The sequence below is a fragment of the Gekko japonicus genome, unplaced genomic scaffold (genome assembly GCF_001447785.1).
Source record: "Gekko japonicus isolate JY-2015 unplaced genomic scaffold, Gekko_japonicus_V1.1 scaffold454, whole genome shotgun sequence".
In the NCBI taxonomy this organism is placed as follows: domain Eukaryota; kingdom Metazoa; phylum Chordata; class Lepidosauria; order Squamata; family Gekkonidae; genus Gekko; species Gekko japonicus.
The window spans coordinates 710,598-727,811 of record NW_015173687.1 but is presented as its reverse complement, the minus strand read 5'-3'; the positions used below and the strand labels follow the sequence as shown (position 1 = coordinate 727,811).

The following is a 17,214-nucleotide window of genomic DNA, read 5'->3' as shown; positions in this document are numbered from 1 at the left end:
CACACACACACACACAGTCCATCCCCCAAAGAGGGCTCGGGAAGAGACGAAAGGATTCCCGTCCGCCCTGACAGCGGGACCCCCACACGCCCCCTACCTGTCTGTGACCCGCCCTGAGCCCGCTTTTGTGGGGAGGGCGGGCTATAAATCGAAATAAATAAAGGCACACCGAACGTGGAGGTTTGAAATCGCGCCCACCCCGCAACACCCCCACCCTCTCCCTGCTGCTTAACCGAATTGCGCGGGGCTGCAATAACACAAGGAAGCCCCCGCCTACCGCACCCCACCTAGGGAACGGGGTCAATGTTCGGCCGGCCTCCTCGTGTCTCTCTCCCTCTGCCCCCATGAGGCGTTGCAGCCGCTTTCACCGCCAAGCTGGCGGGGGGCGTGACCTACCACGGCCCCGCGGAACGCGCCAGCTCCGTTCGTCTCCTCACTACCGAACGGCGTGAATAAACAGCGGGGGAGAGAGGCTGGGCCATGATGACGCGCCCCCGCCTCGTCGGCCCGGCCTAAGGCGACCGCCTTCCCCTTTCGCTCCTTCCTTCCTTCCTGCCGCCGGGAAGGCAGCCATTGCGGAGCTCCCTTACGGTCCTCCTTCATCCCACGCGCCAGCCTAGACCGGGGAAAGAAGCCCTTTGCGGTAGTTCTAGCTCCCGTCGCCGTGACATTTTTTTATCCCGGCCTTCCTCCGAGAAGCACGGCTGCCGTCTCACGCGCGCGTGCCTGGGAGTAAGCCATCTTGAATAAATCAGATACGGGCTGGTGGGGTTCCCTTTTTCCGCCTCTTCCACTGTGTTTTCGTAACAACCCCCGAGGTGGGTTAAGCTGCACATCACCCGGCGAGAGTAATGGGTGAGGGTTTGGAACGTTGCCCCGTCAAAATCCAGCCAGCCGTCTTCGCGCTGTATCATAGGTGTGCCGACTTTAAAAATCAGGGACAAGGGCCGTAAGTATGTCGGTCATTCCTAGACGGGTGCAAATATAGTCCGTTTTTAGCACAATTATATTATGGGTTATTCACATGGTATACAACGTTCCAAGATAGCCAAACGCATTAATCGCAAGGCAGTGGGCAAATTATTTTGAGCAGGTGCCCAAAGCTGCACTAGTTTAAAAAAAATTGCTTGCACCTGCATATCTGAAAAAGGAGCCTCGGCCGATACCTAAAGGTGTAACACCTGCTGTCCTATTCACACGGAGGTATAAATTTGAACACCAAGTCCTCACATGGGGGGGAAATATTAAATTTAAAAGAATGGTGAAATTACATACTAGTAGTCATACCCAGAAAAATTATAGGCCACTATGTAGGTGTATTCATGCTCTTAAATAACAGTAGTTTGTCAAGCAGAGTTACTTCAATAAACGTTAAGTTGGCACTACAAACAACTACAGAAAATAACTATTTTACTACTGGCCAAACGTTGATTGGGATACATTTGCTTCTATTTTTCAAAGGCCACTTTTGGTGGTTTAGCATACTTCCATTTATGGGGGGAGGTAGTTGTGAATATCCTGCTTTGGGCAGGGAGCTGGACTAGATAACCCATAAAGTCCCATCCAGCGCTTATGTTTCTAGAAACCGAACCCACAGTGTGCACTTCTATGTATACAGACAGGATAATATGCCTCAAGCCTGCACATTTCAAATGATAGGGTTAAACAGCAACAGGTGTTTTGCCATGAACCCAAAAGCATGGGTGGATGCTTCATAACAAAATGATGTCTGAAGTCTCAAGTCTCTCTTATTCTGTGACTTGTTTTTCAACAGCTATTCTATTCAATGCATTGGAATATCTAAAGCAGCTGAACACACACACCCATATAATGCTTTGGATAGTGGCCAGCCATTGTAATTCCACAAGATTTTAGGCAGATTTAAGTGCACTGGGGAAACCCCAAAAGTTTTGCAAGATTAGGCTAAGGGTTTTTTTGGGGGGAGGGATTTTTTTAAAAAAGCCTCCAATTAAAAGTACAATATACAACCATAGCCCATTCCAAGTCATGAGTACCTCAAATACTATGCAATAGTGACACGGAGGCATTGGTAAGCAACTCTTCTTCAAGCACCACTTTGAGAAGGTGATGGAGTGGGGCCAGCCAGAGCCCCACTTCCCAGAATGGGGGTTGCCAACACTTCTGTTTATCAGTCCTTTCTCATGGGTCTCTTGCATAAAAGCTGGCAACTAGGACACCAAGTGGTACTCCTTGGGCCAGATTTTACCCACCTGCTGCAAAAGAGCTTTGGCCCCAGAAATGGATTCACCTGGCCTTATCTGCCTTTGATCCACACTGTAGTCAGCACATACATGCACTTTTATGCATTTCCTGTGTAGAAATATCTGGCATTGGACGCATCCCCTATTTCAGCTGTGAGCTATAGCCCAAGGCACTCGAGAAACTAGTTGGACTTGGGGCAAGGCTTAAAGCATGCATTTGTATTAACTACTACTACCCTGGCAAGTACAGTATCCTAACATTTCATAAACCCAGGCCATTTGAATTCAGATACAAGAAAAAGACTGGGGCTACACACAACTTCAGCTGCCCTGACCTGACCTGGATGGGCCAGGCTAGCCCGATCCCGTCAGATCTCAGAAGCTAAACAGGGTCAGCCCTGGTTAGTACTTGGGTGGGAAACCACCAAGGAATACCAGGGCCATTACACAGAGCCAGGCGATGACAAAACACATCTGAATGTCTCTTGCCTTGAAAACTCTACGGGGTTGCAATAAGTCTACTGCAACTTGATGGCAAAACACAACTGGAACATCTGGTTTAAAACAAAGCTGCCAATACGTGCCCTGGAAGACAAATGAACACCATTCCATTCCTACAACTCTATGATACATTTTCTGTCTTTAGAAAATTGTAACACTCAGACTTACAGCCTGGTCTGCTCCCCACCCCCAAGCTTTGGGCAAGAACATATAGTATATTAAATGATTCACTCCTATCCCTGACCACAGAAAATCTGGTCTGAATAAAAACATGCCACATGCAGAAGGCAATATGAGCTTTGGAAGGTGTCCATAAAAAGAGAATTACAAATCTGAAGGTCAGTGACCAAGGGGAGTACTTCTCCATCTACTTTAATTATTACAGTAGCACATGGGACAGAGGCGAAACCCTGGGCAATGACAGCTTACCCACACAACCTGAATACGCCAATAAGGGCTGTACCCTTTTTAGTTGTCAAGGGAGCAGCAAGAGTAACTGCTCATTTTTAGGGGCTGCTCACTGAGGCTTGCAAACACACTCTGCCACTGCCTGTGTCATCTTAGGCCAATGTGCTAGCATCAGGAGATATAATAGATTAGTGGTGAGAAGAGGTTGGGACAATGGCATGTGAAGACACAGAAGCTGAGTTGCTCAGCAGTAGCAAATGGGGTCTCCAAATACTGACCATTTTCACACCAACTAAGAGTAAGAAGGCAGCCAATCCATTCCAATCCTTTACTTGAAAACAGCTTCCATGCAGAGTTGTTCAGATTAACTGCTGATGTCTGAGCTAGCTCCCCGGCCTTCTCCCAGCCACAGGGAGAGGAAAAGCTTTCGCTACAGGACAGTTATTTCGACCAACAATGTGTTCTCACCTGAACATTACAGTAAATGAGTCCTATATAAGAGAACTGCTAACAAAAAAACTGTACACAAGTTTACAAACATATTAACATATAAATAACGGGAAGCTTCCTGCCAGGAGAACTTCCCCAGTAGTCTTTTTTGCTTGAGACTAACACTGGAAGGGGAAAGCCAGTCCCTTTCCTCAAGCATCACAGGGGTTGGTTTGTAAAAATTTTTCTGTTGTCAGTGCCTCTGGCTTCAAGTGAGCAGTCTGTGCAAAGCAGACACCTCCCCTTGCCCTCTAGGAAGGTGCCCGTGGGGCTAAGGCCTCGGCTAGCCAGTCATCGCTCTGGTCCAAGCTCCTGCTGGAAGACTCGTTTCTTCTCTCGACAGTGCTTCTTGTGAGCTGGCCAGTCTTTCTGCTGGCACTGCGAGCCGCAGTACCGTGCAACCTGGCACCTCCCACAGATGTTAAATTCACGTAACTAGAGAGAGGGGCACAAGAAAATAATCAGTATCACTTCCAGGAAGAACCACTCCCAAAGCAGCCAACCAAAAGGTAGAATATAGTCTCCATTTCTCAGATTTGGGAACTCCGCTTACAAAAATTATACTACTTGGCACAGATTCTAAACTATAGCAGGCCTAGGGATCCCATGGATCCTTTGTGTTAAAGCTTGCACTTTACGCTAGCACAGGAAGCCTTCCACTCTGCCAAGCATTTTTCATCAGTTGAAGGTTCTTTCCAACAGAGGTAAGTGCCATAGTTAGCAAAATGGGTCTGTGGGATCCTACCCATGAAGACTACCTGCATTTTTTCCAGTGATGTGGTACATATTTCCGTTCCTGACAGCCTATAGTTATGACACATATAACCTCTTACCTTCCCAGGCTGTCTGTCTGTGAAAGCATTTGAAATTGCATTCAGATAAAAGCATACAGACTCAGCAGCCTTATTTCACAGACGGCAAGAACTAAGCTGCTGCTGTATGGTTGCAGGTCCCGCCCCCCCCGTGAGAAGTAAAACAGGAAGTAGGAAAGCAGGTTTGGGGCCTATTAACAAAACTGTATTTTGACCACACTGAGGGCCAGGAGGAAAGATTATTCACAGGAAAGTCACTTGTATGCAGAACAGAAGCCAACCCTTGCAGAAGACCTGTTCAACTTAAGTTAAATAAGCATGGATAAATTTCTTGCGAGGTAATACAAAGAGTCCATCAGCTGTAGCTAGGAACATTTTTTTCACTTTGGCAAATCACTGCCAAAAAGCAAACAGACAGAATAACAGCGACACTGCCACCCACAACTCGCTTTGGGTTTTTAACACACCTGTTTCTCAATCATCGTGCATGGAGGGTAGTGACATTCATAGTATGTGCACGAGTTCTCCTCTTCTTCCACAACATCCCCATTAGCATTATAATAGCGTGTCACGTTCAGCACAGGAAACTGCTCCTCTATGGGGTCTGTGGGAAGCTGCTGTATCGCCAGCCAGTATAAGCTTTGTTCCCTTCAATAAAAACCAACAAGTTAAGCACTTATTCAGCAAGTGCTTATCACTGTTAGAGACATTAAAAATGCAACACTTTGCAACAAAAAAGGGACAGCTACACAAGTTCTCACTGACACTGAGGACCCAACCCTTTCATTGAATGAGTTCCTCCTCTTCTAAAAGGGATGAGTGGGAAAATTCAAATTTAGTCAAACTCTGGTAGCAAGAGACATCAAACAGACAGGCCTTCCCAACAGAATAGTTACTGTGTTTTGTCTAATCCGTTCTCTGCCTTCCAAACGTTCCATAAATCCCAAATGCTAATGGAGACACACAAATGGCCACATATCAATACAGATTTTTGTCTTCACTGCAAAATAAACCCTCTTGAAAAACACACTTTTAAGGTCTTGATTCAAACAGCTAGCAACTAGCCATATAATCTCTCTCTTTTTGCTTTGTTTGAACACTTATGGGTAAAAATGTGTTCTATATAAAGGATATTTCTGGAATTTTAAAGGATATTTCTGGAATTTTTAAAAGGTCCCCAAATATTGGCTTGCTTTATGAAACAGACAGCACAGCCCTAGAACTTGAGTCCAAGTTATTTCTTTGATCCATCCTCAATACAGGTGGATGGGCTCTTCTTACTTCAGGCACACCCAGTTGCATTCAGACAAGCAGCTGAATGGCATACTCTCTTAACTACTCATCTTAAGCCTGTTAAATGGTGTTTAAACTGAAGTCTTTACAGAAGCTCTAAACTCATACTCTTTTGCCCAGACCTTAAAAGGACCTGGGGAAAAGACTGCTCTAAGCAAAGACACAGTAGCATTGTTACTTCCTCCAGATGCAAAAATGAAAAAAAAAAAACTTGGCCTCGAGGACAGAGGGACTTCTATTGCCATCACTCCCCTCATCTGTAATTCTCACTTGTCCAGGACTTACCTTTGTTTACTAGAAATTTCTTCCGCTTTGGGTCTCCAGCCCCATGGAACCAATCGCAAGTTGTCTAGACGGTTGTCCACTGTCACCGCGTTGAGATGCACCACTTGAAATCCTGGAGCAATACCTCCCCGATGTCTCTCCCTGAAAGTGATGACAAGCAGAGTGTGTAGATGCTTCTGGTTGGCAATTAGTTTAAATGGCAGGCTACAGAAGGCCAAACCCTGGAAACCAGTGGTTTCCCAGTGCCACACTCCCATCCTCCTGCCTGTCTCTTCCCCCCGTCTTGTGTGTGTGTAAAGGTTCAGGGAATGTGAGGAAGCGAGAGAAGGGTGGCATCCAGTCTCAAGATTGCTCAAGATTGCTAGGCAGGTGGGAGACAGAGGTAAGAGGAAGGAGACAGGCAGGAAGGGATGGTACAGGACATATCAACAAAGGCATTATGGTCCAAAGGACGTTTGCGCATTCCCATTCAGATTACACATAGAAGTTTCTTATGTCAGCAGTCAGGACTCATTAGCTCTCAAAGTCTTAAAGAGGAGAAAAGCTAATCAATGGTTTATCACTTTGTGAAGAAAACCAAACAAGGGAAAAGAACACTTAAGTACGTCACAGGTCCTGCTTCCTCCCTCTATACATTATAAACCCCAGCCAGAAGAAACAGGGGTACTTCTTCCCTTTGGAAATCTGTAATGCACGTCCTTTGTACAACAGTACCTACCAGAGAAGCTCATGTAGCAGGCGTCCAGACCCCCTTCCTCGGTTTTTGTCAAATGCATATGCAAATATTTTAGCACCATTTCCATCAGCATCCACCTCCATCCGAGCCTGACCAAAGAGAGAAAGCACAGTGAGACAGGGAGTGGGAGACAGTGGAAAAGGAGCCTAAAAGTATTTGACTGGAAGGAGAACTTTGCCTTAGGAACTGTGCTTCCTTGATCACAGCCTGGCAGCTCGCTAATTATTCTAAACTGACTAACTGGGCACTCAGAACATGCTTCAAGACACCTTCCTTGCAAAACAGCATAAAGATGTGGGGGGGGGGTACATCTTGCCTTAAGGATTACCCATCTGCAAACCACACTGACTAGAAAGGTAATTTTATTCTTGTATCTATTACTTTGATCTCTTGCCTTTTTCAGTTATGTAACTTAAGCCCCTCTATTTTGAAACATGTGTGAGAATTTTGAAATGTTGGGCTATAATGGCACATATGTCTTTTTTGTTGGTTTCGGTACTGTATGTGACAGTTTTATTGTTTTTATTAATACTTTTCGAGCTGATCTTGTATAGAAATAAACTGAACTAAGCCAGCATACACCGTTTCCCCCAGAGGTCACTCACCCAGACATGGGACGGACCCATGTCTGTTTAGCTTCAGCATGTCTGCTGAATTTTATACCCTCCAACCACACTCTAGGACAAAGCACAATGGAAGTTGCCCCCCACCCTGACAACTTTCATGAAAATCTGAGGCTAAGGGGAAAAAAATTAAGCGTAAATAAAAACCCTAATCTGAAAGTGATGAGTTCTGCAACTATTTGACAATTAGACTAATATGTACTAGAAATAACTTTTTTTTAACACCTTTGCAATTATGGTAGTTAGCCACCTCAGGCAGGTCTCTGGAGAGGCAGCATATAAATGTTCCAAATAAATATTCTAACACAGGTCTCCTGATGCTTATATAACTGTACCAAGAGTTTACACAGTAGGCACGGTTTCCTTCCAGGTGCCCATCTCCTCTCAAGATGGGATTCTATCTGTCTCCCCACACCTGCCCTGGTGCAATCATTGGGTACAATCATTGTTCAACCTAGTTAAATGAATCTCTCTTCCAGAACTGTTATTAAAAAGAGATTTACGTTAACCGGGGGGTGGGGGGTGGACTTCTCTTGACAATTAATATAAACAAGAGTCTTTTAAAAATCTGGTCCAGTTGCTAGAAGATTGGGCAGCTCCAGGAGACCTGGATTTCTTTCAACCACTCATCCATAATTAATAGAATGGCCAATACAGATTTAAAGTTATTTGTAATAGCAATCTATACATGTATAGAGACCTATAATTAAAAGCACATTGGATGTGCACAAAAGGCACACTGTCCCTCTGCAGGGAGCTTACAATCTGCACTTCAAGGCTAAGGAAAGAAAGGAGGCCAATAATTTCTGCTATACTATGTAGTGAGGATTGGAAAGGATGGAGAACAATGTGGTAGTGAAGGAGCAAATAAAGTTAACTAAGAGCCATAATCAGAAACCAGCTTTGCAAGAAGCGCATTATAAAAAGCAAATGAGTTGGACCATGTCTTTTCCACCACCAAGTGTCTTCAGCCAAATCCTGTTGCCAGGGATACTGCTAATTTCCATCTCATCTTTTAGGTTCCCACCTAATTCAGTGGGAGGGCGGAAGGGAGAGGCACATGGAACCCCTAAGAAGACTAGATTTTAACTAGAGAGCATCAGGTGCTACTGCTAAATCTACAGTGACTGGAAAGGGGCAACAACATGGCAAAAAAGGCCATAATTACCAACATAACAAGGATAGATGCTTACCTCAAAAGAGTAACTCTCTACGAGCGGAATGTCTTGCTCATCTATCAGCGTGTATTTTGTCTGAAATTAGAAAAATTAAAAGTGAAACACACTGCAGAAACCAAGTTCACCAGCACTTATCCCTACTCTTCTCATTCATTTCACCACAACACTAAACTATTCCAGGGAATGTGATGCTCACCAAAGACCTTGAGTGATGAAGATAAAGGAATAAAAATCCACTTTAAAAGGAATTTCTGTGCAAGCTCAATTGCATAACCTGATCTAAACCAAAGAAAAATGGGCAAGGAATGACCCTCCTCTTTTTGTATCTGCCAAACAGTCCATCAAAAAAGCAGCTAGTTCTGCTGGAGGACCACTTTGGGAAAGGAGAGTGAAGATGGGCCAAAGCCCCCAAGTAGCTGCTGCCACATCTCATTGCTTAAACTTCCTGGCCCCTTTCAACCTTCTTTGCTTCTGAGTTGGGAGTTGGAAGAAGAAGCATCAGCCTGTCCAAAAGGTGCATTTTTGCTTGGGGGCCAACAATTGTATCTAAGGAAATGGATTCTGGTCCACAGTAGCTCATAGCCAAATACGCTTGTCAGTATCTGAACTGCCATGAGGAAACTGTCTCTTTCTTTTGACTACAAACATATCTAATACAGTTATTTTCCCCCAAATGGCCACGTTACTTACATTAAGACCTTACACCAAAATATATGAATTCAGAGGCTGGTCTCTCAGCTGAACTATCCAGACTAGGTTCACCACTGCTTAGACCAGACTTGGAACCAATTACGCACACGCTACTTAATAACAACACTTAGCGTTTACACAGCACTTACAGAGTTCAACGCACATTAGCTTGTGACTAGTGAGATAGGCCAGCTTTACCGCCAAATTTCAACTGAAGACTACCCAGATCACTTTTAATTATCTTTGGTACTATGCTCTGCTACCTTTGAAGTGAGAAATTCTCAGGAATTTTTACAGCCATATGTGGCAGACTGATATTATTATTTGCCCATGTTGTAGCCAGGGGAAGGACAGCAAAAAAAAGAAAGCAGCTTGCCTAAATCGATCTTCTAAACAAGAAGAGAGCCGAACCCAGAGCTTACCAGCTCAGAGCTCACTATTTTACCTCCCCCAAAACCCTCTCTCATCTTAGCGACTTAATTGTGAGCTACACAGAACACTTCAGAAAGAAATCACAGCTACAGGCATCTTCTCCACAGAGAAACAATTGACCAATATCCCACCTCCTACAGACAAACCGACAGGGAGGGGGAGGGGCTCCCCGCTAAAACCCACAGAACCCGAAGGCCGGTTACGTCACAGATGGAGAGTGAAGATGCGCTGTGTGACATCACAGATCGCATCACGTGTGCGTGAGGGGGGATGGGCCGAGGGGCCTCCCGCGCCGGCTCCTCCCGCCTCCCGTTCCGACGGGCCCCGCCCGCACCTTGCCAGCCACCCGGCCGAGGCGTACGATACCCAGCTTGAAGTCGGTCATGGCCTTAGCCTGTCAGGGAAAAAGAGGAGAGAAAAAAAGGAGGAGAGGAGGGGGGAGGGGAAGGGAAGAGGGGAGTCGCAGACGGAGACGCCGCTGCCCCTGCCACGCGCCGCCGCCTCGCGCACGCCCGAGGAGGGAAGGGGGCGGGGCCGCACACACCACCGCCGCCGCCAACCCTTAGTCTCGCAAGCCAATCGCAGCGCGAGCCGCACTCTGGCGTCACTCATTCCTCGACCGTCTCGCGCGCTCTCTACCTCGCGCGCGCGCGCGCGCGCGATCAGAACTCGGCAGCGCCGCGATGACGCACTAAATACAAGATCACGTGAGGCCGGCGGATAAGTGACGTCACGACCCTGCGAGGGTTTTTTTTAATAGAGTGGAGGAAGACGGTCTCAATGCTCATCGCTTTCTGCTGGCTCGCCTCCAAGATTAATGGACACTGGCTTTTTGTAATAAACGCAAGATTTTTTACTAAAATCAAATAAATCGCCACACTCCTTTCTATATTCTATATGGTTGTAATATAAATATATATTCAAACAAATAAGCTCAGCATGCCGAAAAAATACAGCAATGCTCTGAATTGTTCCGTCCTTTGAAATGGTAACAAAAAGATTTGAAAGCCGGCTTCTGTATTCAATTACAGTTACTTAACTATTTCAAGTATTTACGTATTTATAACATTACATATTATACGTATTAGGTGTGGGTGTTGAAAATCACTTACCTCGGTGTGTGTATATACACGTATATACACGTATATATACGTATGTGTGTGTGTGTATATATAATTATGGCAAAAGCAGCCTCTACGTAACACCAAATATGTATATACATATATGTGTGTAACACACATATATGCATATACATATTTGGTGTTACGTAGAGGCTGCTTTTGCCATAATGATATGAAGGCCTAGAGAAGCGCCACTGTACAGCATCTAGAGCATCTTGGCAGTTTTCACCGGAAGTTGTCGGTTAAACCAGAAGGCGGGACGGCGAGTGACGTCACGGCCTTGCAGGTGCTGCCTTCAACCGCTATCTGGCTCAGTCCGCAAACGCCTGCGCGGGGAGGGGGCGCGCACAGAGGAGGGAGGCGTGTTGCGCTCAGCCTTAAAGGAGACCAGTCTCCTTTTTTAACAACGTAACCCTAAAGAGTCTCGATCCTTGTTTTGTGTCAATGTGGTTGTTCCTAATAAAAGGTATTACATGGATTTCGTTCCTGTGGGGGGGGGGGGGCCTGCGATGTGCAGGGCTTCCGCGTGTACTCGGGCCACTTTCCCTGTTCAGAAAGGATGGCTCCAGAGCAAACTAATTTATGCAGTAGCCAAATCGCTGCTCACAACTTTAATGCCAGTGGCTCACAAAGCAGAATTTTTCCTCACAAGACTCCATAGCAGAGGGAGCATTAGTTACACATAACCTGGGGCAAGTTCTCGCTTGGTGCAGGGGTTTCCTGTAATCATAATTTCTGAATTCCTTGTACAGAAAATATCACACACTCTTCCTCGGCACACTGGATCCAGGAGCCCTTGGTGTATCAGTTGGGAGGGTGTTTTATAGAGCAACAGATAAAAAGGCATGTTTGCCCTACCTGCACATGGCATGCAAGCTTACTCCTTTACAAACCCTGGACTTAAGAACAGTTTTGGCTATCAAGCTGGTCATTCTCCAAAGCTGTAGATCCCTGGGATGGATTCTGTGGACCCAGTCCACTAATAACTGGTGCTTTCCCTCAACCAGAGAAAAGTGCTGCAGATTGCAAAACAGCTCTGGAAGATCCAACCACCAGCTCCCCTCCATAGAGAAATTTGGAGAGAGAAGCTTGCCTAGACTGTGCTGTCAAAGGGAAGGGACTTTTAATAGGTGAGGTGCAGGGACTGCATTGAGCTGTATCTGGTCTAGATGTCTGAAAATGCCTGAACAGTCCAAAAGAAGACAGATCCCTGCCCGGAAGAGCTTCCAATCTAAATTGGAATGCTGGGAAGGAAGATGGAGGAAAAGATAAACTGCAGACTGTGTGAGGAGAAAGAACGCTGGCCTCAGCCACCAGTTAGAGGGCCTACTAGGGCTCCTGGAAGATTGCACCCTTTCAGGAAAACACCGAAAGACAAAGGAAGATTAACCAGTATTGCACCTTTAAGACAAACAAAGTTTTATTCAAGGTGTGCGCTTTCGTGTGCACGCACACTTTGTCAGACAATGAATAGAATTACAAATCATACTTGTATATATATAGGGTGGCTTGTTAAATTAGCATGCAAAATAGTGAAGTGTTTTTAACAGATAAAAAGAAACCAAGCTTGTCATTCTTGAATAAAACTTTGTTTGCCTTAAAGGTGCCACTGGACGCTAACTTTGTTCTATTGCTTCAGACCAACATGGCTGCCCACTTTGATCTATCTTTATGGTTGTAGCAGTTCAAATGTGGGGCTACACTTGATTTCAGATCCCTGTTCTGATGTGAAGCTTTCTGGGTAACCATGAACTGGTCACTCTCTCACCACCCAACCTACCTGGCAGTAAGGATGGAGAAGAATCATGTATGCCACCCTCCTTCTGCACTACCTCTGTATATTTTGTCTGTTTAGTTTCTAAGCCTTGGTGCTGCTGTCACGTCATTGATGTGAGCCATGTTGGCAGACAACTGTTATTTGAAAAGCAGGATATGTCATACTTAAATGAAATAAACCAGAGGGGAGAGAGAATGCACACTTCCAGTCCCATGTATGCAGGCTCAGAAGGCGACAGAGACCAAAATCTTAATGGAAAAGATGAGTTTTGGGGTGGGAAATTATAGTAAAGATGTCTTGCTCTTCTATGGTACCTCAAATCTGCTCCTCGGGGTGCCTATCTAATTCTCCCGCAGTTATGAGCTTGAGGTTCTACAGGGGGCCCCAAGTTTCCTGCCATGCTCTCCCTCCCTTTTGTTCCACCATCTTGGGAACCTGGGCACAATAAAGCAGAACAGAATCCAAAGTGGAACACAAGAACCCACTGATGTCACACAGCGTGTGACCACCATTCCAAATGGTCAGAGGCAAGGCATGAGTCAACATCGACGAGCCGCCTCAGGAGTGAAGAGCTGCAAGAATGGAGTTCCAGCAGATAAATACCAAGTTCATGGCACAGAAGTACCTGAACAACATGCAGCCAGTAAAACCAAAAAGTATACCTTTGCTGTACAAGAGGCATGCACAAAACCAACGGTAAAGCCGAAAGGGAAAGGCTAAGAAAAAGCACCTCATCCTTTAGCAGCCAGGATGTCCACTGGGAGCTTCATCAGGGTCTCCGTGCCCTGGGTGCCCCCCACGTTCACAGGCTAGATGCGTGAGCAGCCAAGATGAACCTTTCCTTGAGTGGCACGCATGCTCTGCAACTCCATCCCTATAGCAGCTATAAAGGTAAAGGTAAAGGTTCCCTTGCTCGAAAGCCAGTCGAATCCGACTCTAGGGTTGCGGTGCTCATCTCCATTTCAAAGCCGAAGAGCCAGCGCTGTCCGAATACATTTCCGTGGTCATGTGGCCGGCATGCCTAAACACCAAGGCGCACGGAACGCTGTTACCTTCCCACCGAAGTGGTACCTATTTATCTACTTGCAATTTCTTGCTTTTTAACTGCTAGGTTGGCAGGAGCTGGAACTAGAGATGGGAGCTCACTCCGTCATGCAGCACTCAGGTCTCGAACTGCTGAACTACTGACCTTCCACAGCCTGCAGTTCAGCGTCTTAACCACTTGAGCCACCGCAGCTCCTATAGCAGCTATACAAGCTTTGATATGTCAGGCAAAACATTTTTATTTTCTTAGGCCTTTAACATCCCCCTCCCATTTGGAATGTTATCAGTCAGATTGTCCCTGTTTCTATCCCACAGGTTGTTGTTTTTTTAAAGAGAATTCCTGGTGGTTATTTCTAGAATTGCGAGAAGCACTTCCTGTGTTGCTATTTTAAATAGATTTGTTGCATTTCTTTTGGATGCAGTTTTAAATCCTTTTATTATGTTGTTTTATTGGTTTGCTGGGTTCTTAAAAAAATCTTATTGTTTCTAAACTGCCTAGCAAATCTTTGTGTGGAGAGGTATGGTTTAAATATTTGAATTTGAAAAGGCAATACAAGGTTACAAGCTGAGCTGGAAAATCCAGATCCTTACATCATGAGATGACTACATCATCTGCCCCATGCTAAGGCCAGCACTAGCATCGAAAACTCTGTTGCAAAACAGTACTTTAACACTGTTAGTTAGCATCATAAGCTGATAATTTATTTGATTTTTTCTTTAAGGTCAGAAGCTTTTACCTGCTTGTAATGAACACCTTCCTTAAATCAATAATAACTTCCTCGATTTATTGTTTCCCTTTTTTGCTGAGTCTCAAGGCAGATTACAACTAAAAACAATGTCTCCTTACCCCTATCCCACTTTAAGCACTCTAATGTTGGGTAGGAACAAGTTAGTGGAGTTTGGCGTATCATCTGGGGAAGGGATGTGACCCAGAAGTAAAACATCTGATTTACTTGCAAAACGTCCCATGTTCAATCACCAGTAAAAGGATCAGATCATCACAGATAGAATCATAGAATCACATAATTGGAAGGGGCCATAAAGGCCATCTAGTCCAACCCCCTGCTCAATGCAGGGTCAGCCTAGAGCATCCCTGACCAAGTGTTTGTCCAGCTGCTGTTTAAAGACTGACAGTGAGGGTGAGCTCACCACCTCCCTAGACAGCTGATTCCACTGCTGCACAACTCTTACTGTAAAAGTTTTCCCTAATATCCAGCTGGTATCTTTCCACCCTCAATTTAAACCCATTATTGTGAGTCCTATCACAATAGGATTGTCGGCAGGAACAGCTCCCTGCCCTCCTCTCTGTGACAGCCCTACTTAAAGAGAGCAATCATGTCCCCTCTCAATCTCCTCTTCTCCAGACTGAACATTCCCAAATCCCTCAGCCTTTCCTCATACAGCTTGGTCTCCAGGCCCCCGACCATCCTCCTCGCTCTCCTGTGCACCCCCTCCATTCTGTCCACATCCTTTTTGAAGTGAGGCCCCCAGAACTGCACACAATATTCCAGGTGCAGCCTGACCGATGCAGTGTACAGCAGGACTATAATCAGTATTCCCTCTAAGATGAGTTAGTGTGAGCTAGCTCAGTTTTTTAGCCTCTGGCTCACATATTTTTTTCTTAGCTCAGGAAGGTTGGCTCCAGAGCAAACTAATTTATGCAGTAGCCAAATCACTTTCTCACAACTTTAATGCCAGAAGCTCACAAAGTAGAACTTTTGCTCACAAGACTTAGAGGGAGCATGGACTACAATATCTTGCAATTTGGATGTTATGCCTCTGTTGATACACCCCATGATCACATTTGTCTTTTTTGTTCCTGCATCACACTGGCTTCTCATATTTAACTTTTGGTCCACCCATACCTCAAGATCTTGTTCATACACACTGCTACTTAGAAGTGCATCCCCCATCCAATATGCATGTTCCTCACTTTTGTTACCCAGATGTAGAACTCAGCACTTACCCTTGTTGAATTTCATTTTGTTTGCATCTGATGATATGAAAGACCTGTACCCAAGACCCTGGAGAGCTGCTGACCTCGATAGACTCATGGTCTGATTCAGAATAAGGCAGAGTAATATACTGGGGACCAGTTGCCACTGATTTCGAGCTCCTTTAAATGGAAGCTAATGCAACGAACATGAAGTTGAGCCAACTTCAGAGGACGGCGGAAGATCGGAAGGCCTGGCAAGAGCTCGTCCATGGGGTCGCGAAGAGTCGGACTCGACTGTGCGACTGAACAACAAATACACAACAAATTTTAAGAACCTGTTTCTTTAAAAAAAATACTCCCTTGGTTGGGTAAATGAATACACCAAGTGGGGCAGCGGCACAGCCCTGTAGTGTAGGGCCCATGGTGGGCTCTACATCCCGTCTCTATCCACCAGAGATTGCCCCGTCACTCAGTATGGGCACCATATCCCTTTCCTTCCCATCATAAACTGTATGTATTTGGTTTCCAGGAGCCAGCAGACAAGACAGCCCAATACATCTCCGCTCTTTCAGACATTCATTCTGGAGTGCACAGTCGTAAGTAGGAAGGAAGCCTGATGGGCCAATATTTTGGGGCAGTTGACAGGGAAGCAAAAGGCACATTCTCAGTGTATTTTTAGAGTAAATAATTTCTTTCCTCCAAGGACTTCGGGGCAGCATAATTTGGTCTGTCCTCCATTTTACCCTCAGAACAGCCCAGTGACATACATTAGGCTGAGAGGCCCAAGGTTACCCAGCAAATTTCAGGATAAAGTGGGGGGTGAAACCTGGGTCTCCCAGATCCTAGTCTGAGACTTTACTACTGGTCAAGCCAATTGCAGAAACATTTTGAAATGCTCATGGGTCAGGGAAAAAAGAAAAATCTTGTATCAATGCAACGACTAATAGGTTTATTCTAGCAGAAGCTTTGGCTACGGTGACCCCTCAGCAGACATACATCACACAAGGAGAGGGGGAAGTGTGCATAAAAATGCCATTATATGGGAAAGCTTAATAGTATTAAGCTCCTGAATTTATGAGGCAACGTTGCTACCAAAGATGCGTGTCCTGAATGGTCACTGTGTTTAGCTTATGTTGATCTTAAATACTTCAAACCTTTGGGTCAAAATAGCACTGACTGGGCCTCCTGGGCTTTTAATTCCATTACCTATAATTTTTTCTTAATGGCACATGACAGAAGTCATGAACCATCTCAGTCACATGACAGGAATAGGAGGAGCCAGAAATTTAACCTGACAGAAAGCTATTTCCTTGAGGAGTGGACCAAAACAGGTGGGGTCAGGAAACACAAACCAAGTAGTAGGAAGCGTAGCATAGTGAGGAACCAGTAAAGGGTCAGAGTCACAAAGGAATCCTTTCAAAACCTGTGTGATGGTGATTCCACCTTGCCACCTTGTGCTGTTCATTGCAACATGTATGCAAAGTGAGGCAGTAGCTATGACACCCTTGCTCTCTATGTAGCAGTCCCTTCCAAGAATGTAGCAAAAGGGGTGTGGGGTGAAGTAGCTCTACAGAACCTCGAGGCTCAGCAGGAGGGGCTCCATGACCCATCTGAGGGTCTCAGCCCTTGGGCTGAAGACCACCACTCTAAACCACAAAAGCAGAGGC

The 17,214-nt window shown here is 45.5% G+C and overlaps 2 protein-coding genes across 5 annotated transcripts in view; both read right to left on the bottom strand.

The window, feature by feature from the left end:
• DPH7 (diphthamide biosynthesis 7) overlaps positions 1 to 496 on the bottom strand; it is a 14,204-nt gene extending 13,708 nt beyond the window's left edge. For 3 of the 4 annotated variants that reach the window (XR_001482824.1, XM_015423114.1, XM_015423116.1), the window contains exon 1: positions 288 to 389. The gene's annotated coding sequence lies outside the window, so the exon portion shown is untranslated. The other variant, XM_015423115.1, reaches the window with a different exon arrangement.
• Positions 497 to 3,445: 2,949 nt separating this feature from the next.
• Positions 3,446 to 10,318, bottom strand: ZMYND19 (zinc finger, MYND-type containing 19). The gene is made up of 6 exons (XM_015423122.1): positions 10,004 to 10,318; positions 8,563 to 8,622; positions 6,729 to 6,835; positions 6,011 to 6,151; positions 4,900 to 5,080; positions 3,446 to 4,055 (listed from the first exon to the last, which is right to left on the bottom strand). Exons 1-6 carry the CDS (start codon positions 10,052 to 10,054, stop codon positions 3,912 to 3,914), a joined length of 684 nt encoding a protein of 227 aa, XP_015278608.1. The 5' UTR covers positions 10,055 to 10,318; the 3' UTR covers positions 3,446 to 3,911.
• Between the last annotated feature and the right edge of the window lie 6,896 nt (positions 10,319 to 17,214).